The sequence below is a fragment of the Somniosus microcephalus genome, chromosome 6 (assembly GCF_052327205.1).
Source record: "Somniosus microcephalus isolate GS21.2 chromosome 6, FLI_Smic_1.0, whole genome shotgun sequence".
Lineage (NCBI taxonomy): Eukaryota > Metazoa > Chordata > Chondrichthyes > Squaliformes > Somniosidae > Somniosus > Somniosus microcephalus.
In genome coordinates this window covers 157220830-157243896 of record NC_140992.1, presented here as the reverse complement: position 1 = coordinate 157243896, position 23067 = coordinate 157220830, and the positions used below count along the sequence as shown (strand labels likewise).

The window sequence follows — 23067 nt, the reverse complement described above, 5'->3', positions numbered from 1 at the left end:
CCGAGTGCTCTTAGCACCCGTAAAAATTCAGCTACAGACTCTCCTGGCTGTTGCGGGCGGGATCTTAGGAGGTGCCTGGTGTACATGTAATTTACCGGGCTGCGATACTGCTGTTTCAGTAGGTTGATAGCGGCCTCGTACGTAGTCGTGTCCTGGATGAGTGCGTATACTCTCGGGCTCGCTTGGGCGTTCAGAAGTCTTAGTTTGGATCTCTGCGGGGCGCCGGATTCTTCCAGGTAGGATTCGAAGCAGTCCAGCCAGTGTTTGAAGTTGAGGGCTGCGTTTGCTGCCTGTGGGTTTAGATCCAGGTACGGTGGTTTGAGGGCTTGCAGCCAAGCCGGCTGGTGTGGCTGTGCTTCTGGGAGGGCTTCTGGCTGGCCAGTAGTAGACATCTTTAAAATTTAGTCAATAAAATTGATATACCTATCAATTCGTCCAATAAAAAGCGACGAGTTAGGAACGTAACTAAAGGTTTTTATTGACTAAATAACAGAGCCCACCCTCGTGGGTGATCGGGTCCAACAAGGAGGAATACCAGCCAGTCGACTACCTTTATACCTGGGCAGGTAGGTGGAGCCATGGGCGGAGTCGGAGGTGGTCAGCCCAGGTATAACAGCGCGACAAGAGGCGACCTCGTATCGTGATACAACAGTGATAACGGTGATAACAATACAACAGTGATAACTATAGTGTAACGATAAAAGTGGTTTACCACAGCCTGCATCCCAGTGTCTTAAAAGAAGTGGCTGCAGAGATAGTGGATGCATTAGTTGCAATATACCAAAATTCCCTGGACTCTGGAGAGATCCCAGTGGGTTGGAAAACTGCAAATCTAACACCCCTATTTTAAGAAAGGAGGGAGACAGAAAGCAGGAAACTATAGACCAGTTAGCCTAACATCTGTCATTGGGAAAATGCTGGAGTCCTTCATTTAGGAAGCAGTAGCGTGGCATTTGGAAAATCATAATGCAGTCAAGCAGAGTCAGCATGGTTTTATGAAAGGGAAAACATGTTTAACAAATTTGCTGGAGTTCTTTGAGGATGTAATGGGCAGAGTGGACAAAGGTGAGCCAGTGGATGTGGTGTATTTGGATTTCCAGAAGGCATTCGATAAGGTGCCACATAAAAGGTTACTGCATAAGATAAGAGCTCACAGAGTTGGGGGTAATATATTAGCATGGATAGAGAATTGGCTAACTAACAGAAAGCAGAGAGTTGGGATAAATGGGTCAAACGGTAACTAGTGGGGTGCCACAGGATTCGGTGCTGGGCCTCAACTATTTACAATCTACTTTAATGACTTGGATGAAGGGACCAAGTGTAATGTAGCCAAGTTTGCGGCTGATACAAAGATGGGTGGGAAAGCAAGTTGTGCAGAGGACTCAAAGAATCTGCAAAGGGATATAGACAGGCTAAGTGAGTGGTCAAACATTTGGCACATGGAGTATAATGTGGGAAAGTGCGAGGTTATCAACTTTGGCATGAAAAATAACAAAGCAAATTATTATTTAAATGGAGAGAGATTACAAAATGCTACAGTTCAGAGGGACCTGGGGGTCCTTGTGCATGAAACACAAAGGGGGGGATTTTAACTCAGGTGCGGGATGGTGTCGTGTTATCCTAATTTCGTGTTTCCCACACGAATCTAAATGGATGTGGGAGATTGATGCAATTTTAACTTAAGTGGCCAATTGATTTCCAGCGTGTGGGAAGCCTTTGCAAATAGGTTTCTCATGACTGAAAGCCCCCTCCGATGATATCATAATTGCTGCTACATTTAAGGTCCACAGCAAGCCTTGCTTCTTCTGCAGACTGCCAAGCTTCTTGACTGTGCAGTGTGAGGGAGCTGCAGCAAACATGACCAGCGGGAGGGCAAGAGCAGCTCCTCACTTTGACAAGGTAGCACTGCAAGCATTGTTCGATGGGGCGAGGGCCAACAGGGAGGTCCTGTTCCCTTCATCAGGGAGGAAGAGGCCTCCCACTCAGACCAAGGCTGTGTGGATGCAGGTGGCTGAGGAGGTCAACTCCTTGGGAGTCACACGGCGAACCTTGATACAGTGCAAGGAAAAGATTTCATGACCTTCAGCGCACTGGAAAAGTGAGTGAATTTCCCATCACCCTCTCCCCATTGCCTTTCCTCACCAGCACTCAGCTTTAGCAATCTCTTCCTCCACATCTCACTTGACACTGACATCCATGCAACCTTACCCATTCCCTCACTCTCTATGCTCACATTCACATAACTATTCCACCATGCAGCCCTCACACTCCCTATCACTCTAATGCTTTGAACACAACTGACAACACACAGGGAGGGCCCTTGGTCTTGCAACCTCACTCCATCATTGTCTCCTTCTAAGTATCTATGCTATGCAATCTCTACACTCTCCTTCATTCTCACTCAACCTCCACTTGTCTCCCTCATTGCAGGAGAAGAGAGCTCACAACAAGAGAGAGCGAGTCAGGACAGGAGGAGGGCCACCCTCAATAGCCCGCCTGACCCCCTGGGAGGAAGCCGCCCTGGAAATCATCGGCATTGGGGATGATTCGCGCGTGGGGGACGGACAGACGGGTGCAACGCAGCAAGCTGGTGACAGAAAAGTTTCCCATCTCTCTCTTTGACATTGCATGAGTCGCTGATAATGATTGTGAAGCTGTAACAGATACACTTATGAGCATCTGCAAAAAGCTATGTGCATGTAGCCTTTGCATCACATCTCTGACTCTCTCCTTTACTCCCCCACAGGACCATCACAAGTATCCGTCCCCCCTAGCCAGGAAGAAGCGGCTGAGCAGCCAGACTCCTCAGAGGAAGCTGCAACCTCTGAGGGCGCAGCGTCAGCAGAATTCAGCGCACCCAGCACCAGCGCAGACACTCACACCTCAGTGGGAGCTTCAGGACATAGAGTAGTGTTGTCACCTGGTGTATCACAGCTCACAAGTGAGCATCAGCAGATTGTGGAGACAGGGACAGTAGTGGAGTGTCCTAGTCGGAGGGCGCAGGACTCTGCCAGCTCGGCTCAGCAGCATGTCGACCCTCTGCCTCTGGGTCCATCCGTAAGATCAGAGGTGATGGAACTCCAGGCACAGATGCAGGAGTCGCTGGCAGGTTTTGTCTCTAGGGTCGCTGCGAGTGTGGGGCGAATGGTGGAGTCCATAGCGAACATGAGCAGAGCCTTTGTGGAGTCATTGGCGCATGAACGCATCAACACGGAAAGGATGGCTACCTCCGTGGAAACAATTGCTACCTCCGTGGTAAGGCTGGCTACCGTACAGGAGAGGAGGGCTACGGCCATGGAGGAGCTTAGTCGCCAGGGTATGGAAAACATGGCCATTGTTCAGAATAGAATGACATCTCTTGAGGAGCGATGGGCATCTATTGAACATAGAAACCAGACCTTCATGGAAGTCCTCCTGAGTAGGACTGCCATTACAGATACGGGTCCCCATGGCCCCCCTGAAGTGCAGCAAGGTGCTCTCCAGCCACTTGCAGGTGCGGAGGAGTAGCTGACCCATGAGAGGGAGGTTGGTGGCAGACCTCAAGGAAGTGGTGGTTCCTCTCCAAGCGCTCACACTTTCATGCCATTGCAGTGCCCTCAGTCAGAGCCCCACCGGAGTCCACAGCCAAGTGAGATAGATGTCTCAACCCCTGCACAGCCGCAGGAGCAGCAGACTGTTGACGAGCCCTCACGGGCTCGCCACCCCAGAGGACGCCCACCAAAGGTGTCGAGACAGGAGAAGCAGGAAAGTGAGCAAGGGGCCTCCACATTTGCTGAAGCCATAGGGGAACCACTACGTAGGAGCACGCGTAAGAGGAAGATAAAGCACAAGTAGTCACAAGGATAGTCACTTGGGTGAAATTTGATGTATTGTTAGAAAAATCCATCAGATTAATCATGTTAATAAAAAATCTGATGGCTACTGCTGTATTTGTGGTGTGTGTCATTTCGTGAATGGGACTTTCACATTGAGGGCTTAGGATTACTTGCAATTGTCAGTATGCTGGTCAAATAGCTAGGAATCCGCAGAGTCTTGGCCATTGTCGATGCTCAGGTAAGAAGCTGCGAGGCAAAAATGTTTGATTCACTAGGCTAAACAAATCTGGCCAGGATGAGTGCGTTCCTTACATCCCGGGCAGCAATGTTCTCACATAATGCTGCCACTGGTTGATGGGCCTCTGCAGGATGTTCGTTTTCCTCCTACTCCTCCTCCTCCTCATCTGAGGAGGATATGTGAGGAGCCACTTGGTCCTCAGGAATCTGCAAGCCACGACGCTGTGCCATGTTGTGAAGTGCACAGCAAACCACGACGATTCTGGAGACACTGGCTGCTGAGTACTGCAGGTCTCCACCTGATCTATCCAGGCGTCTGAAGCGCATCTTCAGCAAACCGATGGTTTGTTCGATAATGGATCTGGTGGAAATGTGGCTGGAGTTATAGCGCTCCTCAGCTTTGTTGGCTGGCCTCCTCAACAGCGTCATCAGCCACGTCCTCAGGGGATAGCCCTTGTCTCCAAGTAGCCATCCGTTAAGTTGGTCTGGCGGACTGAATAGCGGAGGCACACTAGACTAGCGCAGTATGAAGAAGTCATGGCAACTGCCAGGGTACATGGCACAAACATGCAAAATTTCCTTCTTGCTGAACATTGAGGGAGTGGGAAGCCCTTGCGGTTGACAAAAACACCTGGATTGCGATGGGGTGCCCTAAGGGCCACGTGCAGTCAATGACGCCCTGCACCCATGGAAAGCCTGCCAGATGAGCTAATCCAACCGCTCGTGCCGTGACACTTGCTCGATCCTTGGTGAAATGGATGTGATTGTGCGCGAGGGCAAAGAGAGCATTGGTTACCTGCATGATGCAAGTTGTGTGGCCGCCTGGGAAATGCCGCTGATGTCTGCTGCTGATCCCTGGAATGAGCCTGAGGCAAAAAAGTTGAGTGTGGTGGTAACTTTGACGGTCACTGGTAATGCTTGTCCACCTGGTCATCTGGGCAGCAGGTCTTGCTGTAGCATTGCGCAGATGTCAGTCACTACCTCTCGCGAAAGTCGGAGCCGCCTTTGGCACTGCTGCTCAGACATGTTGCGATAGGTGACCCTGTGACTGCAGACCCTGTTTGGGGGGTATCTCCTGCGCTGACGGGCTTCCAGGCGTTGGCTCCTTCTGGCCTGTGCAGCCTCAGGTGGGTGAGCAGCAGCCTGGCGCTCCTGCTGCTGCTGTTGCTGGTGCTGCTGTTGTTCCTGTTTCTGCTGGTGCCGCAGCTGGTGCTCGAGCTCTTCTAATGCCCAGATGGGAAGGAAATAAATGGCTCCCATGCTTCTGGTATATGCCTCCGTTGAGGAAGCGCTGAGTGAAGGTGGCGAGAGGGGTTTCCCAGGAGGCCACACTGGAGAAGGGTGTGAGGCTCCAACCTTCCACAGCTGTGGTTAAGCCTTGTAAAAGTTGCCCCAGACCTGAGACCACTAAGTCCTGCCACCTGCAAATGATGGCTGATCAAATCTCCTCTTTAATGGTTGACCTGCAGTTGATAGTCAGCAATCCAATAGTGCTCCCGCCAGGTTTCACATTCGTGATTCCCACCAGGCGTGTTTTACGTGGGAAAAGGGTTAAAGTTGCAAGGGCCTGTTAAAATAGGATTATAGAGGCCATTTAGTGGTTATTAAGGGCCTTAAAGACCAGTCCCGCCTGTTGGATGCGGGACAGAGTCGGGACCATCAGACATGCCTGAGTTAAAATTGCTCGGAGTCGGGAACCAGGCGGTGGGGTGGTCCCGCCCGCCAGTTTTTGCAATTTTAACCCCCCGCAATTCTCCAAGCCCGACTCCACGGCTCAGTAAAAATCGAGCCCAAAATGTTAGCATGCAGGTACAGCAAGTAATCAAAAAGGCAAATGGAATTTTGGCCTTTATTGCAAAGGGTTGGAGTATAAAAGCAGGGAAGTCCTGCTACAACTGTACAGGGTATTGGTGAGACCACACCTTGAGTTCTGCGTACAGTTTTGATCTCCTTATTTAAGGAAGGATATACTTGCATTGGAGGCAGTTCAGAGACGATTCACTAGGTTAATTCCAGAGATGAGGGGGTTGATTTACGAAGAAAGGTTGAGAGGTGATCTTATCGAAACATATAAGATAATGAGGGAGCTCGACAAGGTAGATGCAGAGAGGATGTTTCCCCTCAAGGGGAAATCTAGAACTCGGGGGCATAGTTTCAGAATAAAGGGTCGCCCTTTTAGAACTGAGATGAGGAGGAATTTCTTCTCTCAGAGGGTCATAAATCTGTGGAATTCTCTACCCCAGAGAGCTGTGGAGGCTGGGTCATTAAATACATTTAAGATGGAGATGGACAGATTTTTGCAAGATAAGTGAGTGAAGGGTTATGGGGAGCGGGCAGGGAAGTGGCTTTGAGCCCAAGATCAGCCATGATCTTATTGAATGGCGGAGCAGGCTCGAGGGGCCAAGTGGCCTATTCCTGCTCCTCGTCAATACTGAGGAGGACTAGAACAAATTACAGGAGGACATTAATAAACTTGCAGAATGGATGTATAATTCGCAATTGAAATTCAACACAGATAAATGTGAGATATTACATTTTGGTAGATAGAATAGGGAGGTCATTTATTACTTGGAGTGTGTGAATCTAGGTGGGGTAGAGGAACAAAGGGATCTCAGAGTACCAATACACAAATCATTAAATGTAGCGACACAGGTTAGCAATGCCATAAAAAAAGCAAACCAAGCACTAGGGTTTATTTCTAGAGGGATTGAATTGAAAAGTAGGAAAGTTATGCTAAACCTGTATTGAACCCTGGTTAGACCACACTTGGAGTGCTGCGTACAGTTCTGGTCGACATATAAAAGGATATAGATGCACTGGAGAGGGTGCAGAGAAGATTTACAAGGATGATACCAGAAATGCGAGGGTATACATAAAGGATGAACAGGCTGGGTCTCTTTTCTCTTGAAAAAAGAAGGCTGAGGGGTAACCTAATAGAGGTATTTAAAATTATGAAAGGTTTTGATAGAGTGGATAGAGAGAGAATGTTTCCACTTGTGGGGAAGAGCATAACTAGAGGTCATCAATATAAGATAGTCACCAAGAAATCCAATAGGGAATTCAGAAGAAACTTCTTTACCCAGAGAGTGGTGAGAATGTGGAACTCGCTACCACAGGGAGTGGTTGAAGCGAATAGTATAGATGCATTTAAGGGGAGGCTGGACTAACATATGAGGGAGAAGGGAATCGAGGGTTATGCTGATAGATTTAGATGAGGAAAGACAGGAGGAGGCTCGAGTGGAGCATAAACACCGGCATGGACTGGTTGAGCCGAATGGCCTGTTTCTGTGCCGTATATCCTCTGTAATCCTATGAAGTAGATTTTAAGGAGCGTCTTAAAGGAGGAGAGGCTGAGAGGTTTAGGGAGGAAATTCCAGAGCTTAGGGTCTTGGCAGCTGAAGGATTGACCACTAAAAGTGAAACGATGAAAATTGGTGATGCGCAGAGATCTGACAGGTTATGGGGCTGGCTGCAGGTTCTGAGTGGGTGTTGCTGCTATTTCTACCTACCTACCACTTGAATGTGCAATAGGGTGCCAATTCATGAAAGGTACCTAGAAATTGCAGCCCTTGTCCCCTCCGGTAAACATTACAAGGGTGTCAAGTTATTGATTCTGCTTAAGCTAAATGTCGGAATCTTTTGAATCTCTGAGTTGCTGAGGCCTATTGGCTTCCTAAATGGAAGAGCTTTAGGCCAGGCCTTCTGTGACTTGGGGTCAGTGATTGACTGTTCTGTTCCTCTTCCTTCCCCAATTTGGATATATGCTGTGAAAGGGACACAGGAGGACAGACAGACAGCCCAGGGCATCTGCCCCGATGACTTGTAATGTGGCTCAGAGTCTGACTTCTGGATACAGAACATGTAAACGGTGGCATTTCGCATCTGAGTGGTGTGTCTCTTCCTCCGGATGGACCTCCCAGTGCACACACAAACTGGCTGTTACTCTACTAGTTTTCTCATTTTTAGGATTATTAACTTGCCATGTATTCAGTCATAGGGTTAAGGATCTAGATGTTTTGCTCGTAAATTCACCTTACCTTGTTTGACATAAAAATAGTTTTAAGCTCTCTTTGCCAATTTCAATTATCCCAGCATCCACAGCCTTTTGGGAAAGAGTGTTCCAGATTTCCACTACCCTTTTTTGAAAAATTGCTTCCTGATTTCACTCCTAAACATCCTAGCACTAATTATATGATTCTGCTCCCTGTTCTGGATTCCCCTCACCAGAGGAAATAGCTTCTCTCTATCTACCCTATCAACTCCTTTTATCATTTTAAACACTTCGATTAGATCACCTCAACCTTCTATACTCAAGGGACTACAAACCAGGATTATGCAACCTGGCCTCATTCTGATGAATCTGCACTGTAGCCCCTCCAAGGCCAATATATTTTTCCTGAGATAAGGTGCCCAGAACTGAACGCAGTGCTCCAGATGGGGTCTGACCAAGCCTCTGTACAACTGAAGCATCACTTCTTCACTTTTGTATTCCAGCCACCTTGAGATAGAGGTCAATACTCCATTATCCTTTTAAATTATTTATTGTACCTATCCACAAACTTTTCGTGGTTTGTGTATATGGACACACGCTCCTCCACAGCTCCTCGTTTCTCACCATTCAGCAAATATTCCGATTTGTCTTTCTAGGCTCCAAAGTGGATGACCTCTCACTTTCCCACATTGGACTCCATCTGTCATCGTTTACCCTCCCTTTGTAACTTCCTGCTCCCACCTAAACAACACACTGTGCCTCTTAACTTAGTGTCACCTGCAAACTGGGATACACAACTCTCTATTCCTTCATCCAAATCATTAATGTATATGATGAAAAGCTGAGGCCCCAGTACAGACACCTCTGAACACCACTTATCACATTCATCTATAGACGGAGTGCAGCAAAGGTTCACCAGACTGATTCCTGGGATGGCAGGACTGTCGTATGAGGAGAGATTGGGTCGACTAGGCCTGTATTCACTAGAGTTTAGAAGAATGAGAGGGGATCGCATTGAAACATATAAAATTCTGACAGGGCTAGACAGACTGGATGCAGGGAGGATGTTTCCCCTGGCTGGGGGGTCTAGATCGAGGGGTCACAGCCTCAGGATACGGGGTAGGACATTTAGGACTGAGATAAGGAGAAATTTCTTCACTCAGTGGGTGGTGAACCTGTGGAATTCTGTACCGCAGAAGGCTGTAGAGGCCAAGTCACTGAATATATTTAAGAAGGGAATAGATAGATTTCTAGATACAAAATGCATCAAGGGGTGTGGGGAGAGAGGGGGAATATGATTTTGAGATAGAGGATCAGCCATGATCATGTTGAATGGTGGAGCAGGCTCGAAGGGCTGAATGGTCTACTCCTGCTCCTATGTTTCTATGTTTCATCCAATTGGGAACAAACTCTTTAATCCTATTCTTTGTCTCCTACCTCCTAACCAATTACCAACCTATATCACAAGGTTAACTCCAAGGTTAACTTCATTTTAGCTAATAATCCCTTGTGTGATTATCAACTGTCTTCTAGAAGTCCATCTAGACAACAAAGTAGGTTTTCATCTACCTCTTGTGTTTTTTTTTACCTTTAAAAGGCAGTATGTCTGGGTTGATGAGCACAGCTTATTACTTGTGAAGACATGTTACATTCAAAATTTGTTTACCTTAGAAATGAGACTTTATAGAAATCTGATGCCAAGCAGTGGTTGGCAAATTAGTTAGTTGACTGAATCTCTCTGTTAATCACTTGAGAACAGGACTTGTGGGGAAAATTAGCAGTGGTCATCTCTTGGGCCTTCTGTGCAGGGTTCCTCTCAAGGGCATCTATAAGGCAACTTTGTAGATCAAGTTACAGATGAATCAGAACCTCCAACTATGCATTGGCCACTCTGAAGCTGTCCTCTCCAGTTCTTGCATCCTGAACCTCAATTCTGTTCCCTTCCCTGAATGGTCACCAGGTAAAACCTGACTCTGCATAACCTCAGTGATCTGTTCAATCACAAGTTAAGTTTCAAACCCCGCATCCAGTCTTCCAAGACTGCCTAATTCTGCCTTCACGATATCGCTTGCCTCTGTTTCTTCCTCATTCCTGCAGTTGCTGAAATTAAACCCTCATCAATGCCTCCTTTACCTTCAAGCTACATTTCTCTCGTGTCTTCTTTGCAAGCTACCTGAGCTGCACCCTCTTACCTTGTATTTCAGCCTGAACCCTCTGAACTTCTGAGTCTAGATTATTATACATTTGCCCTCTGCTTCACTACAGTTTACAAAGTCTTCAGCCTTCATGGTCCTGTTATCTGGAATTATCTATCAAAAACCCTTCTACCGTGCTTTCTCTCTTCCCCACCTTCTAAAGCCTTCTCAAAACCTATTTCTCTGATCTTGCCTTTGGTCAACTCTACTAACTCTTCTCCCAAATCCTGCTTGATGTGCAAATTCTACCCTCCCACTGTGAATGCCTTGGGATGTTTTGTCATGTTGAAGGATGTATCTAGGTGAAGAATTTGTTTTGTTACCATACCTGTTGACTGGAGAAATTGACACGACAAGTACTAAAGTGTTGATGTACTCCAAGCTGATCCAAGTTTGCAGAGTCCCACGGACTGTTTTTGTGATGCTTTGGGATACTATCTATTTGTACGTGGGGCTTGAATGAGCCAGGAATGACAGTAGATCACTTACTTTCGGAAGTGTTCCTTATTCATTAAACAAAGTTTGACCTCCAATAGACAGCTTCGTCCTGGCCTAGCCTATATTCTTTCCCTGACGTGGCACAATTTTGAGTTGGGTCTATGGCTAAATTTTGGTGCCATTTTTGGCAGTGTAGCATTTCAGTACTTTCTTGGGATTCATTGCTACCTTCGCCAGGCCTTAAATGAAAACCTGTCTTGAGATTGTTCGAGTGCCCTGAGTGTGAATTTGGTTCAAGGGTCAATGCCCATGGTCATGTATCACTTTTTGGACGAAAGCAATTTGTATTTGTTTGTGGAGGATGAACTTCTTTCAAAGAATGAGCAAGGCTCTACTTGCTGTTGTTGATCTACCATTTTTTATCTTAATTTTCAGTTGTGCTGCCTCTGAACTCTTTTTTTGCTTATGTCGATGCTGGACAATAATTTCATTCACCTGCGTTCAGAAATTAGGTACTGATTAGATCTGGGTAATTGTGACTGATTTAGGAAAGTTCATCCAAACAGCTCATAAATCGTGGTTGCCTCAATACGCCTGGAAAAGCACAATTGAGTGTTCTGCTTCCTCCTTAAACCATTCTTTCTTTTCACAGTAATCATTGAAGAAAGATCTCCAGTTATGAAAAATCATCAAAAAGGATGTTTATTCTTCCTGACCATAGCAGTTTGTATCATCTTCTACCTTATAATAAATCCCTTTCTGAACAACTTGTGGCGCAATGAGCACGATTCGTACTATGTGGACCAAGAAGATAGTTTGAAACATCCACAGAGAGCCAGAGAGTCTGGAATTATGTTCGTGGAGACCTCCAGTGAACTGGAGCCTTCGCCATTGGCCCAATGTGCCATCGAATCAGCTGCTCGAGCAAACCCTAGCAAATGTGTTTATTACTTCATGAAAGGATTCAGTGGGAATTTATCAGCATATCAACAACCTCAATACAGTGCCATCCCTCTGCTTTCTTCAATCAAGAATATTGTTATATTGCCCTTGGATCTTAAAGAATTGTTCAGCAATACTCGCTTGGCTGAATGGTATGGAAAGGTAAGGAATTAGACAGAGCTGGCTGCTCAATTTGTGGTTGGCTAAAACTGCTATTGGTCATCAAATTGAAAAATAAAATAGTAAGCATTGGACAAACAAGATACATTCCGATTTCCATATGTAAACTGATGTATAATGCTGAATTTGAATTTCTTAGTCCGGAATTTGCGGCCAACTGCCAAGCAAAGGCTGGCCCCAAAGAAAGCTGCCCACAGCGATCTTGCGATCTCTGTGGTGAGAAGTTTGCCTTTTTCAATGTTCAAGTGATTTCAGTGCTCTGTAATGGGAATCTCTAGTGTGATGCTGCAATCACATTACAGAATTCTCACAGACAGCAAACCAGGAAATGAGAAGCTGCTTTTATCCGGACTTTTAAAAAATATTAGAGAGCAAAACAAAGATTGGGACTCTCACATAGGGATAAGGTAGAACCTGAAATGTCATGAACAAACCTTTTTATAAATTATGTTTTTTTATTGTAATTTTTATCGTAATGGAGAAATTTGACTCTCCACAAATATAAAAATTAGTTTTTCAGGGCTAGAACGTTTGTTTAGCAGTCAATGCGCTGTAAAAACCTCAGTTACTCCTATTCCAACAAGGCTTAACATATAATGGGGTATTTAGAAGTGATATTACCACGAAGAGCCCAGGTTTTCATCAGTTTAACTGATTACAGTGACTGCCGGCTATGGGGGCGCGGGGAGGGCTGTTGGTGGGCACAGTGCAGTGAATGACTGACCGCAACATTAGGATTTTCATGTTTAGATGCGCATGCGCTAAATCCTGAAGTTACGGTCAGTTTCAGAGAGGTAATAGCAGCGAATGCTGTTAGTTCGCCATTACTACCCACCGCAAATTCCGTGTGTTTTCGATTTATGTTCAGTTTTTCACAAAGAAAATTTCAGGTACAGAAGGAATAGTTTGTGGAATCGTAGAAATTGCATCACAGAAAGGTCAGGGTAGAGCTAGGTGTCAGTACTTGGGATTAGAAAAAGTTTCTGATTTGTGTTTCTCTCATACATCAGTTTAAGATGATGGGGATTGTTAGTATATTCTGGTGACATTCACACATACACAATGTTGGAATTAATTCCTTCATTTGAGCTCAGCAAGGTGTGGCTTAGCGGAGCAGACAATGTGATTGACAGAGGAACCACACCCAGGAGGGCGGTGGCAGTTTTGAGTGGCAACTCAACTAGCCAAACCATGACACAAAGCTGGGGACAGTCAGAGTTCAAGTCTTAACTTTGTCAGCTAAACAGAGTGTCAGAGTCTGCAGATGGTTGCAATTGAAGTCAGTCAGGGAGGTAGAGAAGGATCTCTGCCTATGGTTGCAGTTCAGTGAATACTGATTGGGAGGAAACAGACCATTTTTGGACTCTCACTTGTGGTTTCAAGAAAGGTTGTCTATCTATCTCAATAATAGAATTCCTTTTAGCTATCACTTGCCCTATTTCTACACTACCATTTTCCATCTGGGTATGACTTTGCTGGTGATTTTCTTTGCCTGAGTTGCCTTTGCAATCTGCATCATCGATATCCATCACTGTAGGCTATCAAATTGTTTCAGACAGCGTGGGAGTTTCTTGCACTGCCTCCATAGAAGTCCTCTTTCTTCTGGTTGATCTCTCTGCCTCACTGTTCCTCCCTGGCAACAGGATGACCATCTCCTGCAGGGCGCTCTCTTAGACCAGCTCGTCCTCCATAGTGTGCAAAGTGTCTCCGACACTTTCTCAAGCTCGGAAGCTTGAGACCTTGAACAAGTTCATGTGAGGACAATTCTTACGCCTGTGCTGATTCTAGACACTCCTTAGTTTCCCGATACTCCCACATCGTACAAATTCTGTACAGCACTGGTTTCCACTATCCTGCCAGAATAAATTATGGACTTGTAAATTCAAGTAGTTGAGTGTAGTTTCAAACCAACTTTAATCCATTGCTCACCTACAGTACGATAAACTTAAATCTACTCAAAACAATGTCGTTGGTGCAATCAGCCAGCTATTCAAATACAGGTAGCTCTTTCAAAGTAGTTAATAGTGAAAAATTACGTCCGGTCGTCAATACTTTCACACCTAATTTCACAATACTAGTTTTCTTTCACTCCTGTGCAGCACCTTGGGGTGTTTTACTACGTTAAAGGCACGATATAAATACAAGTTGTTGTTATCAATCAAACCAGTCTAGTCACAATTTACAAGGAAATTATAATTTAGTGCTTATAGACTCACTCCAGTTCGTCAAACTCACTTTACTAATTTTTTTAAAATTTGTTTCTGGGATATGGGCATAACAAGCAAGGCCAGCATTTATTGCCCATCCCTAATTGCCCTTGAGAAGGTGGTGGTAAGCCGCCTTCTTGAACCGCTGCAGTCCGTGTGGTGAAGGTACTCCCACAGTGCTGTTAGGGAGGGAGTTCCAGGATTTTGACCCAGTGACGATGAAGGATCGGCCGATATATTTCCAAGTCAGGATGGTGTATGACTTGGTGTTCTCATGCGCCTGCTGCCCTTGTCCTTCCAGGTGGTAGAGGTCGCCGGTTTGAGAGGTGCTGCCGAAGAAGCTTTGGCGAGTTACTGCAGTGCATCTTGTAATTGGTACACACTGCAACTACAGTACGCCGGTGGTGGAGGGAGTGAATGTTTAAGGTGGTGGATGGGGTGCCAATCAAGCGGTCGCTTTGTCCTGGATGATGTCGAGCTTCTTGAGTGTTCTTGGAGTTGCACTCATCCAGGCAAGTGGAGAGTATTCCATCACAATACCCATCCTCTGACCTGCTCTTGTTGCCACAGTATTTATGTGGCTGGTCCAGTTAAGATTCTAGTCACTGGTGACCCCCAGGATGTTGATGGTGGGGGATTCAGCGATGGTAATGCCATTGAATGTCAAGGGGCGGTGGGTGGTTAGATGCTTGCTTGTTGGAGATAGTCAGTCCCTGTCATTTGTGTGGCACGAATGTACCTGCCACTTATCAGCCCAAGGCTGAATGTTGTTCAGGTCTTGCTGAATGCGGGCATGGACTGCTTCATTATCTGAGGAGTTGTGAATGGAACTGAACACTATGCAGTCATCAGCAAATATCTCCACTTCTGACCTTATGATGGAGGGAAGGTCATTGATGAAGTAGCTGAAGATGGTTGGGCCTCGGACACTGCCCTGAGGAACTCCTGCAGTGATGTCTTGGGGCTGTGATGATTGCCCTTCAACCACCACAACCATCTTCCTTTGTGCTAGGTATGACTCCAGCCAGTGGAGAGTTTTCCCCCCCGATTCCTATTGACTTCAGTTTTACTAGGGCTCCTTGATGCCACACTCGATGTCAAGGGCAGTCGCACTCACCTCACATCTGGAACATTCTGATTTGCAGTCTCACTCTGCTGGTCCCGTTCAGTTGAACTACAGGGTGCAAGTGGTAATATGTTTGCAATTGTTCCAGTTTTATTAAAGTCATGTGCTAAGGAGCATTGGTTCTCAACAAACTATTGCTGTTTTGAGTTGTGCTCTTTTAATAACATGGGAAGAACTACTGTAGGCTGGAGACCATTTTGAGAAGAACTGGACCAATGTTTTGCCATTCCCCCCTCTAGCTGGTTTATGTTCTTTTTAACCTTATTAAAATGCATGGAAGTTTCTTGCTGGCTGCTTGTGTGCAAGGAAAAGTAGTTTGGTATCCTTTCTATCAAAAGAGCAGCATTTCTAAGCCTGAAATGGTACAAATTGGAAAAGCCCAAATACTTACCCGCTTGATCTGCCTTGTGCTGAAGTGCACTTATTGTTTAAGGTTCATTTTGGATTTCCAATCAGCATTCAGAGGGCTGTCTCAGATAATCTGTCAGGGTAATAAAATGTAGATCTCCAATTTTCCCTTCACAATAACTGTGTTTATAAGAGTGATTCAATGCCAAATTCATTTTGTCTGATGGTTGTCCTCTTGGAACTCAACACTGTATAAACTCCACAGGACAAAATTAATAACTTGATTACATCTGAGCCATCTGCTGTAAGCTGTGTCTTTTATCTACCTTGGTGGAGGATCCAATCTTTGAGAGTAGGACGAGCTATTGGGCATGTGTTCACCCAGTCACTCAATCTTGTGGTATTTAACATTGCTGTCTTTTAGGGTCAAAACAAAACACATATTTGCATCCTGCACAAAGTAATGTTTCAGTGTGAGCCATGGAACACTGCAGGGATGCAGGTCAGTAAGTCTCATTTGGTTAAACTTTGTTCTGAAGCCTGAGGTTTTTTTTTAACTAAAGCTTTACTTGATATGTGCTGTGGCATGGATTGGAGGGCATAGACTTTGGTGACATCTCATCCATGTTCCCATCAAATTCAAGTTGAAATCTTTGCCGGGTGCAGTCTTTCTGCATAGGAAGGCCAAGCAAGATGGAGGCTGAACCAATTGGGTTTATCCCATCCACATGCAGCACCTCGCAGCCAGTTACCAAGTGTTCTCGGTAATTGGTCCTCAACCAGTGAGCATTGTGTGGAGGGAGGGGGTGGCGTTTGGAGGGAGGGGTCATCTTAATCTCTCAAATTACAAATGATGAGCCTTTACTCTGTTATAATACAGGTAGATCCTAGCAAGGAAATGTATTGGATCCATGTGCTGTCGGATGCCTGTCGGATATCGCTGCTGTGGAAGTACGGAGGCATCTATCTGGACACGGACATCATATCGCTGAAGCCCTTGGATTTCAAAAATTTCATCTGTGCACAATCAACAAATTATGCCAATGGTGCAGCTTTGGGATTTAGCCGCAATCATTCCTTTACAGAGAAATGCATAGCCGATTATGTTGAAAATTACCAGGGAGGGATTTGGGGCCATCAGGGTCCTGACCTGGTGAGCCGAATGTTGAGGAAATGGTGTGGAACAGATGATCTTGATGAATTCCTTAACAAAGATTGCAAGGGGATTTTTTATTTGTCCCAAAGCTCGTTCTACCCCGTTCCATACAGTAATTGGCAAAAGTACTTTGAAGAAAATACATGGCAAGAGAACAATGATGCTATTGAAAATGAATTCTCAAAGACTCATGGGGTACATATCTGGAATTTTTTAAGTGGTCGCACATCAATGCAAATCAAAAAAAGTCGATCCTTAATGGAATATTTCTTTAGCCAATACTGTCCAAGCACATATAAATCTCTGCCCAGCTGATGACTGACTTGAGCATTGATTTGCATTGAATATTACCTACGACAAAACCACTGCTAACCAAACAAATCCTGATGAATTATACAATCAGGTCCCACTCGCTCTCTCGTTTCTTCACCTGCATCTATCTGCTTCCTGTGCAGCTGCTGTGTAATAGAAAGGAAAAATTGGTGTCCTGTCTCTCTTTCTACCTCCTCCACAACAGCCAGCGCCTCCCCCATCCCCGCTGCTGTACTCACTAAGATAGGCTGACGTCACACAAACCTCGGGCCTTTTCTGGTTTGTGTGGGTCACTGGCCGCTGCCTGAGGTCCAAGTCTCCACATACAGTAAAATTGCTCAATTCAAATGAACTGATGATTGAATTTTTTAGCACTCATTTCCTGTATTATTGAACTAGCCTGGTTCAAATGATTGAATAATTAATTATTTACAGTGCAAAACCTGACACTCTGTGATCGGGAGTGGACATTATACAGTATAACAAATAGCAATAAGTTTTATACTGGGAGACGCTCCTGATCCACACAATCTTCACACACAGTTTGTTAAAACCTTGCATCCTGCATTATAGTGCAACTACTGCAAGCTGTCTCCGTTGTCCTATTTTTTTATCAGTAACTTGCCAATGGTGTATCCAGTCCCTTGGTCAAGTGTTTTTTGATAGACTGTTACCAAAGCCTCTGATAGAATGGCTGTTGCTTACTGATACAGTATCGCAAGTGCCTTGTCTTTACTGTTGCACTCTATTGGGAGGGTCTCTTTTGCAGATAATTTTTTTTTACATGAATATAGTCCAATATATTCCTAAATCTCTGGGATAATGAGTTATGTCATTGGCATTATCTATCTGTGTCTCGCCAGTAATGAGACTGTACTCGATACACACTGGATGGAAATTTTCATTTTCACTTTTTGATAGGTTTGATTTTTGACTATTTTGTATGATACAGATTTCATTTTAAGATCTTCAATTATTTTCATAGTGAAATAAGGGAAAACATTGCACTATTGTTGCCTATTGGATAATTTTTCGAACATGCCTATTTATACAATGAAATGGGCTCACTGAGTCAGCTTTATAATTGAACTGAATGAGGCTGTCACTTTGTGAAATCATGCTTGTGGTTCAGCTGCAGTTACAACTGGAAGAGAAAGACTCCACAAGTTAAGTGGAATCTGCCCACCTATTATAAAACAACTAGGCCTAGAAATTCGGTGGCGCCCCGTTCAGGGCGCCAAGCTCACCTGGGCGCCGGAATTTCCGCTCTGGTCGGAGCTGCTTGCGCCAGCGCGATATTCAGTTTCAGCGCCCCAAACGGAAGCGGGGCGCTGCTCGAGGCACCCCGCGTCCCTCTTGGGGCGCTGAAACTGAATATCGCAGCACAACGTGCCGCAGTGCCACACGCTGTGGCGCGGTGCGCTGCGGTACTGCAGGCCTTCCTCCCCTTCTTAAAGGGGAGGGGCCTGCGCCAGCGCGATCAAAGATCGCGAGTGCCGGCAAAAGAGCCCGGCACCGAGGAGAAGTGCCGGGCTCTTGGGACACAGCCGGCACTGCCCGGGGGGGGGGGGAGGGATCAGGAGGCCAGGGAGGGCGGTGCGAGGAGGTGCTGGCAGGCAGCCAGCGAAAAAAATGGCCGCCCCGCACCTCCCCTTTAATTTGCGCCACTACTGCCACAGGTAGGCCCCCCTGAACTGGTCGCAAATTGCGACCGGTGCTACGGGGGGGGGGGCACGACCCAATATCGCGTTCGGGGCAGTAGTGGGGCGCTGCGCACACCGATGACGTCATCGGTGGTGGCGCAGCGCTACAGGCTAACACTGCCATTAGCGTCCCGCTAAATTTCACGGGAGGCGTGGCCAGTGGCGCTAAAGCCACTTTAGGCGCTAACTGGTGGCGCAGCCCACCGAATTTCTAGGCCAACTAGTCTCTGTTTCAGCTGTGCTGCAGCTAGCTGTCTCGAACAAGTATCTACAGAGTGAGATGTACAGCTACTGGTCATAGACTCCCTGCCAATTAACTGTGCATCACCAAGATTCTCTGTGAAGGTGCTCTGAACATACCTGCTTGAACTAGTGTGTAGAGCTCCACTCCCTCAGTGACTGATCTTTAATGTTATTACAGCACAGGTGGGACAATGTCCTTGCTATTAATATTGCAATGTAAGTTTTAAAGTGGCCAGATGCAGAACGTGCTTTTGAAGTGAGTTTATTGCAATGGGCTGGTGTTATACTGCACCTACTGCAAATTTACCATTGTGAGGCCCGTGGATAGGGGTTTGCACCTTCTGGTTTTAATGCACTTGGGGGTCAGATCAGACCTGTCTCCTGAGGGGCATTCCCACAGTTTGAAGTGGATCGCAGTGTGTATTACATAAGAACATAAGAAATAGGAACAGGAGTAGGCCAATCGGCCCCTCAAGCCTGCTCCGCCATTCAGTAAGATCATGGCTGTGATGGGGACAGTGTTATTACATCCTAATATCTCAGGCTCCTGCTGTATGTTCTAGTAGAAAATTGTTGGTTTTAGACCATTTGGTCTCATTTTATTCAAGAAATGGGAAGGAGTCCAGGCTAGAGTAGATTGTGAGCAGCAGATTCTTTCCATAGCTTACCTCGGTACTGGAGATAGCGGCCCTGCACTTGGCATGGTGCTGCCCTTTCATGAGGTGGAATATCCTATTGTGACATTTTGTAGTGATGTAATGGAGAGAGTTGCAATGGGTCAGGCAGGATTATGTGCAGATTTCTCATGTGCTGATGTAACCTGATTCTTGGTCAAAGACCTTGTTTTTGTTTGAGCTGTGGTGTTTTGTTTATTCTCTTTGTGACCTCACTTTCAACTATAACCAACCACTTCTTTCAGAAACCCACAGTCAGCTTTAGTTTCCTTTGTGCAGCACTAACTTTGTTTTGCTGGCAGTGGCTAGCCTTGAGTGGGGCTAAATTTTACTTTTATTGGCGAGCAAAAAATGGGTGATGGGGACCCGGCAACCCTCCCAATTGGGAGAGGTGTAGAGTGGGTTGCACAGTCACCATCACTCCTTCTTCCAGTCTGTGCTTTCCTCATGCGATGAGGGTTACAAGGGCTACTTGTTCTCAAATTTCCAACCCTCATGTACTGAAGGTCTTGACTCCCTTGATGGGATGTGGTAGTCACCCCTCATGTACTGACGGTCTTGACTCCCTTGATGGGATGTGGTAGTCACCCCTCATGTACTGAAGGTCTTGACTCCCTTGATGGGGTGTGGTAGTCACCCCTCATGTACTGAAGGTCTTGACTCCCTTGATGGGGTGTGGTAGTCACCCCTCATGTACTGACGGTCTTGACTCCCTTGATGGGGTGTGGTAATCACCCCTCATGTACTGACGGTCTTGACTCCCTTGATGGGGTGTGGTAATCACCCCTCATGTACTGACGGTCTTGACTCCCTTGATGGGGTGTGGTAGTCACCCATCATGTACTGAAGGTCTTGACTCCCTTGATGTAGCAAGGATACAAATCTTAAGTAAGTTTAACCAGTGTCTCTCGCCCTGATCCTTTTGGCTACCTGGGTATAATATGGAGTGTTGTATACATGTCTTTGTATTAAAAAATATAAACCTCATTCCAGTCAGTACCAGTTAAGAGCAAACTGTGGGCACGTGTGAAGCTTGTGATTGGAGTTGAGCTTTCTCACCTGCCCTTAAATTCCACTCAAAACAGTGGACACCAATTGAGACCAAAATGAACTGTCCACCCTTCCCAAAACAATAAAAACATATAAACAATAAACACATATATTTTTATCTTCTCGCCACTTAAAAGGTACTGTTTCCACACTCTGAATCTCCCCATGCCACCAGAGAGGATGAGTAGCGATGATCTCCCAGGCCTCTGATCCATGTGTGGTGAGAGAGTTGCGAGGAGTAAGGTTTAATTTTTTTTTACTCCTTGGTAATTCTGTGCTCATCAAGTTGATGTGCGTTGAGTGTAGAGACTGAGAAATGGAGAGGGGCTGGTCTGTTTGGCTGCTTGTAAAATCTTTCACCAAAAGTTATTTTCAATAATATATTTGTAATTAGGCGGACATTTTTAACCCGCCGGAGATTAAACTCTCGTCAACATTCGTCTTCCAATGAGGATGCCCTAATGCCGTAATTGAGAGGTGTGTCAGAGTCATAGGGGCAATCTCAGGGGACACACTTTATAACACACACTACAGATATAAGACTGATTGAAACTGGTTTCAATGTAAATCTATTGTTGAAATTCAGGCTTCACGCTGAAATTTTCTGAACTGCGCAATTAGATTATTTTCATTCCTACTCTCGCACTCCCTTTATCTTTTCTGCCTATTTGTTTGCCGGCATCAATGTTGCTGAACTTCACAGTAAGCTTTCCTGTGTGAAGTGCCGCAGGTCACTACAGGAGAAACAACTGATTGTTTTTCACGACTTTTCCAACCATGGCGTTAATGTTGGGAACTGTGAGAGGCCCATCAGTCTCACCTGCTCTTGACATCCTTTCCAATGGCGACATAACCCAGCCAGCCCACGGTGCCTCCCTCCTTCCCTCAGTGAGGTGATGGAGGTTGAGACTACGGTGTGTGGGAAGTTGCACATATAGCAGCAGCTTTAATACTAACCTCTCTCTGGTGCACTGATCTTTGACCTTCATGAATCCACACCTACGGGTAGACAAATTTGAAATCAGGAAATGTATATAATATATATTTTTACCTTTATATATTAGTGTCTAAATGTCGACAGCTTGTGACTAATCGATTCATGACTTTCCCCTCTTTCCGTTGAAGCCCTTGCCTTTTATTTGGTACTGGTCTTTGTGTCAGCTTGAATCCTGAGGCCAAAGTCCTGGCAGTGGCCTCCAACCAGACCCCAGCCAGCTCCAAGTAGGAGGAACTCGATACTGAGCAAAGGCCATTGTTTGCCATCCTGTGCCCTTCTCCGAGCCCAGAGCCGGTTAGAAGTTTCCAACTGAATTCAATAAATCTATTCTTGCTGTGATTATATTGTAATAAAGGAATTAACATTTTGTGCAGAATTAAAATTGGTTTAAGTTGTTACTATTGAAGTGAAGTTCTCTTTCTCAAAACCAAAGTACCTGATTGTTCATTTTTATTAAATTGAGGATATTTAATGGATGATGCCATGTTTATTATATCGGTGACCAGTGTTCCACCTGTCTCACCACTCTCAGTCAGCATGCTGGTTATTTATGTATGGCAGTGGGGCCCAGTGAAAGGTGAGAAGTGTTCTCATAGGGACGGCTTGTTGTCGCGTCATTGAGCAGACTGGATTTAGCGGTGTTGGTGGGTGAGGACATAAGAACATAAGAATTAGGAGCAGGAGTCGGCCATTCGGCCCCTCGAGCCTGCTCCACCATTCAATGAGATCATGGCTGATCTTAATAAATACCATTTGCTTTCCTAATTGCTTGCTGTACCTGCATGTTAACCTTCAGTGATTCGTGTACAAGGACACCCAGGTCCCTCTCAACACCAACATTTCCCAATTCCCTAGATTTTAGAAGAATGGGAGGTGATCTCATTGATACGTATAACATTCTTAAGGGGCTTTACAGGGTAGATGCAGGGAGGACATTTTCTCCTGGCCGGGGAGGCTAGAACCAGGGGCCACAGTCTCAGAATAAGGGGTCGGCCATTTAGGACTGAGATAGAGAAATGTCTTCACTCAGAGAGTTGTGAATTTTTGGAATTCTCTACCCCAGAGGGCTGTGGATGCTCAGTCGTTGAGTATATTCAAGACAGAGATCGATAGATTTTTGGATACTAACGGAATTAAGGAATATGGGGATAGTGCAGGAAAGTGGAATTGAGGTAGATCAGCCATGATCTTATTGAATGGCGGAGCAGGCTCGAGGGGCCGAATGGCCTACTCCTGCTCCTATTTCTTATGTTCTTATGGGGAATAGAGACAGACAGATGTTCTTTGTTCCTTTTTAACACAAAATATTTACTCCCAATAAGCTGAGAACTGCACCAAATACTGTCCAAGGTGTCCCAACCACTTCCTTAATCAGGGGTGGGTCTTTGGTAGGGGTGGGACCTCTGTCTCCTTCTCTCTTATGGCCCTGACTCCAGCCGTATTTCCGACCTGA

The 23067-nt window shown here is 45.7% G+C and overlaps 1 protein-coding gene across 1 annotated transcript in view; it reads left to right on the top strand.

Annotated features, from left to right (window-relative positions):
• LOC147116133 (lactosylceramide 4-alpha-galactosyltransferase-like) overlaps positions 1–18435 on the top strand; it is a 47205-nt gene extending 28770 nt beyond the window's left edge. The window contains exons 3-4 of the mRNA XM_085990887.1: positions 11329–11780; positions 16360–18435. Coding sequence (XP_085847013.1) covers positions 11355–11780; positions 16360–16950 — 1017 coding nt within the window. The 5' untranslated portion in view covers positions 11329–11354 and the 3' untranslated portion in view covers positions 16951–18435. The remainder of the gene's footprint in view (positions 1–11328; positions 11781–16359) is intronic.
• Positions 18436–23067: the final 4632 nt, after the last annotated feature.